The sequence below is a fragment of the Terrapene carolina genome, unplaced genomic scaffold, assembly GCF_002925995.2.
Source record: "Terrapene carolina triunguis isolate 2854851 unplaced genomic scaffold, T_m_triunguis-2.0 Scaffold33370, whole genome shotgun sequence".
Classification (NCBI taxonomy): Eukaryota; Metazoa; Chordata; order Testudines; family Emydidae; genus Terrapene; species Terrapene triunguis.
Window position 1 is genome coordinate 48,141 of NW_020697721.1, and position 6,028 is coordinate 54,168.

At 52.5% G+C, this 6,028-nt stretch overlaps 1 protein-coding gene across 1 annotated transcript in view; it reads right to left on the minus strand.

Moving 5' to 3' along the window:
• LOC112124577 (zinc finger protein RFP-like) overlaps positions 1-4,523 on the minus strand; it is a 14,568-nt gene extending 10,045 nt beyond the window's left edge. Inside the window, exon 1 of the mRNA XM_024223054.1 lies at positions 4,116-4,523. Within this exon, the coding sequence (XP_024078822.1) occupies positions 4,116-4,523 (408 nt within the window). The remainder of the gene's footprint in view (positions 1-4,115) is intronic.
• Positions 4,524-6,028: the final 1,505 nt, after the last annotated feature.

Below are 6,028 nucleotides of genomic sequence, written 5' to 3' on the forward strand. Positions count from 1 at the left end.
CAAATGTTTGCGGGAAGCAGGGGAGGGGGCGGAGTTGGGCGGGGGCGGGGGCGGGGGCGGGGCGGGGGGTGGGGCCGGGGCCCCGTGGAGTGTCCTCTTTTTGGACACTCCAAATATGGTAACCCTAGGTAAAAGTGTTGTAAAATTTCATTCCACATGGTCAACATGAATACCAACTCTAGTTCTTGCATCTTGTTTGCAATGTTTTCTTCCTCTCGTATAGTTTCTCCCTTTTGTGATTGGTCTTCAGCTATACTTTCTAATGCATCCACAATCTTTGAGTAGGACTCCAGAATTGCACTTGTTGCCACTGCATGTGCCTCCCAGCGAGTATTAGAAAAAGATTTCAACACACGATCATTGCCCAAATATGTTTTAAGAACTGCCCATCGGTGTGTTGAGGCAGAGAAAAATGTATAAAGTAACTGGACTGTTGAGAAAAACCTTACTGCCACCGAACAACAATCACCAGCACTGTGGCCAACAAGATTGAGAGAGTGTGCAGCACATTGTATGAATATGGCATATTTGTTCTGTTCTAAAAGCTTCTTCTGCATTCCTTGATAACGCCCTGACATGTTGGCAGCGTTGTCATAAGATTGACCTCTGCACTTTGAGAAATCTATTTTGCAAACTTGGCACAGATAATGCAGTACTTGATTTGCCATTTCTTCACCAGAGTGGCTTTTCAAATTCAGGAATGTTATAAATCGTTCAACTAGTTTTCCATCTGTGGGAGACACATATCTTAGTACAATACTCAATTGATCAATATGTGAAAGATCAGGTGTAGAGTCGACAGATAAACTGAAGTACCCAGCAGTACTTATTTCATCCACAATAGTTGAATGAACTTTGTCACTCATTAGACCAATGAGTTCATCACATATTGTCTTGGATAAGTATGATGGGTTACCTTTGCCAGCATTCCCATATTTTGAGATATGGCCTGCTAAAAATGGGTAAAACTGAGCCACAAGCCCCAACAATTCCAAGAAATCTCCATTCTGCAATGATCCAAATGTGTCATTGGATCCCCGGAAAGGCAGACCACATTCAGCTAATGTTTGAATAACAGCTATAACATGCTGCAAGACATGTTGCCAGTATTCACGCTCCCCTTTAATTTGTTCTGACAATTTTTGTGTCAATCCAAAGCCCTCTCTTCGATTTAAATATGTCAACATTGAATCCCGGAGTCGTGCTATTTTCATGTTGTTCAATTAAAACAGTATTCCACCAGTCACTAAATCCATCTGCAGCAAACCGGGATGTTGACGGTTTATATGCAAAAAGTTTGCAAACAAAACAGTACACAGATCCTGTTGATGGTGAATACAGTAGCCATTCTCGAGTGTATTTCTCACCATTTGCTTTCAGGCTGAACAATATTTTTTGTGGACAATATCTTGTTTGTTTGCCATTGGTAAAAGTCCGACGTGATTTCTCAAATGGCCCAGTGTGGTGTTGACAGTCATTCAGTCCACGATCTATCCAGTAAGCTACATCATCGGTACTGAAATTAACCCACATACCAGGATCTTTTCTCCTATAATTTACAGCATGAGCAGGTTCAGTCTCTGACACATCCACACCTTCTAAAACAATGTCTGTTTTACCACCAGGAGTAGGATGATCAGTTACAGTCTCTGATTTCCTCACATTATTTTGATCTACATTAGTAGGACGCCCCCCTGGTTTAGGTGGGGATAAGTAATAAAAAGAGAACAGAAAAATGGGGGAAGAGTGTGTAGTGGAGTGTAAGGAAGTCTAACAAAGTTCTGATTTTTCCCATGATGACTACTTTGATGCTTTTTTTGAAATATCAAATATCAATTTATTTAAAAAAAATCTCATTTTTTTGGGTGCCCCCTGCTTTGCTGGTGCCCTAAGCACCTGCTTAGTCTGCCTATTGGGTAATCCAGCCCTGACTGGTTGGGCAGAGCTGGTTCAAGCACCTGGGCAAACCCCATGAGACGTCGGGAGGCCATTTGTCTGGTGTGAAGCTGCACAGTCCCAGTGTTGTGGAGCACTGTCCTTGTCCGGTAGGGACCCAGCCCTGGACGTGGCTTTGTCTGGTGCAAAAGAGAGAGAAGGAAACTGAGGATGCAGGAGGATACCCGTGAGGGTGGGGGCGGGGCTGTGGATGGCACCTCCATGCAGAATGATGCAGGTGGGTGGCACCCTGAAAAAAGCAGTGGGGAGCCCACGTGGGGCAACTGATACTGGTGAGGACGGGCCCATGCAGGCAGGTGTGGGGATGTCCTATGTTCTGGGGATGCCTCAGTGACCACCCTAATTAGACACGATGCAGATTTGTATAAAGAATGGGTTGGGGTTTTCCCCAGTCCTGTCCTAACCCTTTCCCTGGCAATGCCCCTTGGGCAGGTACCCTATGGGCCCATTCCCTGGTAAAGATCCTGGAAGCAGTGGATTCTGGGAGATTTCAAAAGGCTCCCTGGTGGGACATGGAACCACTTAGTCTGGTCCTTGCCCACGTACACACTAGAACAGTTCAGACTGGCACCAGTCAGCTCCAGGCTGTGGTTAGTGCTACAACCCAGTATAATCCTAGTGGTACGTGGCATGGACCTGAGCTGTCTGGAGCCCTTTTGTGTGCAGACTGAAGGTGCTCAGGGTCCCAACAGTGTTTAGCCCAGTGACCTCCTCTAGTGCAGGTCGGCAGCATCTGAGTTTAATCCCTCATGGAGCAACACAGGAGTTCAGAGTCCCAGCGAGAAACCACCTCTCCCTGCTGGGCCTGGGACCTTTATCAAGGCGTCTCTCCCTCCTAATGGACACACTTCATCACTGGGTGGGGCTGATGCTAAGATGGCAGCATGGGAAAGGAGTTTGGGTCTTGGACTAGGTCTGGGGAGATCTGGGTTTTATGCTAAGCTCCGTCACTGACATGCTGGGTGACTGTGGGCAACTCGCTGCCCCGCTTTGTGCCTCAATTTCCCTTCCCACATTTTGTCTAGCTAGACCAGTGGTTACCTACCGGTCAATTGTGATCAACTAGTCGATCCTGGAGATTCTTCCTGTCGATCGTGATTTCCAGCGGCGCAGCAGGGTTGCTTGCTGCTGCTAAGGCTTCCTGCCTGCCCCAGCCGTACGTCACTCCCAGAAGTGGCCAACATGCCCCCACAGCCTGGGGTGAGGGCAGGGTTCTCTGCACGTGGCTCCTCCCTGCAAGCACCACCCCTGCAGCTCCCATTGGCCAGGAATAGGGTGCTTCAGGAGAAGTGCCTGCAGGGAGGGGCAGCGCACAGAGCCAAATACCTCCCCCAGGAGCCACAGGGGCGTGTTGGCCCCTTCTGGGAGTGGTGTAAGACCAGGGCAGGCAGGGAGCACCCCAGCTCCTAGCCCTCAGCACCCTCCTGAAGCTAGCACCCCATAGCCCCTCCTGCACCACAAACCCTCCTGCACCCCAAGCCTTAGCCCATATGCACCACTGACCAAGAGCCACCCGAGGTAAGTCAGTGCCACCCAGCTGGAGCCAGCACCCCATATCCCCTCCTGCACCCAACACCCCATACCACCTCCTGCACCCCATACCCCCCTGCCCCAGGCCTGACCCTCCTCCAAGAGCCAGCATCCTTTACCCACTCCTGCACCCCAACACTCTGCCCCAGCCCAGAGCCCCCTCCTGCACCCAAACTCCTTCCCAGAGCTTGCACCCTTCACCCCCTCCTGCATCCCAACACTCTGCCCTAGCCTCAGCGCAGAGCCCCCTCCCACACTGTAAACCTCTCTGCCACAGCCTAGAGCCCGCACCCCCACCCGACCCCAACCTCCTGCCCCAGACTGGTGAAAGCACGTTAGGGTGGGGGAGAGCAAGCAATGGAGAGAGAGGGGGTATGGAGTGAGTGGGGCTTTGGGGAGAGGTGGGGGCGGGGTGTCTCGGGGAAGGGTAGAGCCTGCTTTCAAGACTTGATATTTTGTCTCTGTTATCACACTGCCAGATCATTAATTTTGTTACAGCATCTCCCCGTACAATGAAGTCTTTACAGAGCTGAATGATGAGTCACACCCGTGACAGGTAACTCTCAGTGAAATTAGCCTGTTATTAAAACCCAAAAGTTAACACATTAAACCTGACAGCAATTCCCTACCTTGTACTCCTGGGCAGCCTCCTGTATGGGAACCACCGTGTGAGCGCGGTGAGCCCGGGATTTGTCGCAAACCACACAAATGGGTGTTTGATCCTCTTCACAGAACAGTTTCAGAGCCTCCTGGTGTCTCCCACACACCCCACCCTCTCCTACTGCTTGTAAACTCAGCCGCTTGGCGATTTCTACGACATTTGCCAGCTGCCTGTTGGGCCTGAGGTTTCTCTGTTGCACAGTTTCTCTGCATTGAGGGCAGGAAGCGGCTGTATCGGATCCCTCCCAGCACTGGCTGATGCAGGTTCGGCAGAAATTGTGCCCACACTCCAGAGTGACAGGTTCTGTGAAATACTCCAGACAGATGGGACATGTCGCTTCCTCCTGGAGACTTTCCACGGGGTTCTCTGCAGCCATGGCTCCCCAAGGGCAGTGGAACAGGGTTAGTTTCAGTTTCCTGAATTCACACTATGCCCCGCCTGCAGCAGCAAAGGGGTGTTTCCTTTCCTGAAAATGACTCAGGCTCTTTGCTGAGCAGGAAGGACCCAATCATTTTTACACCTGGAGGCTTTAGTGGAAAAATGTACAGTCATCACACCCATTGCAATTTAATGTACAGTCATGCCAATTTAAATTGTCATGGTTATGGGAAATTATGGGGGGATCAGACAATATTTTGGTCAGACCAGAACTATTTAATGACACTAGACACTGAGATTCAAAAAGCTGAAGCTTTAGAACTGTTAAAATTGTCTGTGAGCAGGTAAATCTCCTCCCTCCCCCAGCAGCTCCCCCAGGGCAGTAACCCAGTGCCTCCCCCACCACCACACGGACCGAGGCTGAAAGTCCATCTGATGTCGGCTCAAGGGCCTGTGGAATGTGCTGGGAGCTCAGCCTGGGCCCTAGTGGGGCAGGTGACCCTGTAACACAACCACACCCAGCGAGCCCTGCACCCATTTGCCCCTTTTTTGTCAGTCCCAGCAGAGAGACCAGGGACTGCAGGGAGACCAAGCTCCTGTACCCCAGGTGAGGTCTGGGGCTCAATGGCCGAGGGCAGCGGATGTGTGGGGAATTCACACTAGGGGCCTGCAGGGTACATGCCGTAGGGTTACCATATTTCAACCATCAAAAAAGAGGACATGGGGGGGGGAGCCCCGCCCTAGCCCCGCACCCACCCTGCCCCCATCCACTCCCTCCCACTTCCGGCCCCGACTGCCCCCGTCAGAATCCCCAACACCCCCCCCCCGCTCCTTGTCCCCTGACTGCCCCCTACTGGGACCCCTGCCCCTAAATGTCCCCCAGGACCCCACCCCCTACCTAAGCCTCCCTGCTCCTTGTTCCCTGACTGTCCCCTCCTGAGACCCCCCCCACCCTAACTGCCCCCCTAGGACCTTACCCCCTACCTGTCCCCTGACTGCCCCGACCCTTATCCACACTCCCGGGACTCCCACGCCCATCCAACCACTCCCTGTCCCCTGACTGCCCCCCCCCGAGCCCCCAACCCATCTACCCCCCCTGCTCCCTGTCCCCTGACTGCTCTGACCACTCTCCACACCCCTGCCCCCTGACAGGCCCCCCCAGAACCTCCAACCCATCCAACCCCCCCTACTCCCTGTCCCTTGACTGCCCCCTCCAGAACCCCCCTGCCCCTTCTCCAACCCCCTGGCTCCCTTACCGTGCGGCTCCGCAGCACGCTCCAGGGGGCATCTGGACACAGCCACAACTGGCTCAGAGGGCCTGGGGGTGGGGAGACTTCAGAAGACATTAATGGGGGGGGGATCCCCCAAGGCCTCTAACCATCATCTGTCTGGGGCTTTGTTTTTTTAAATCTTCCCCAAAATCTATCCCCCAGCACCCAGCACCAGGCTGGGCACGGCTACTGCTGCCAGGCGTCCTTTCCATCGGTCAAGTACCCCACAGGC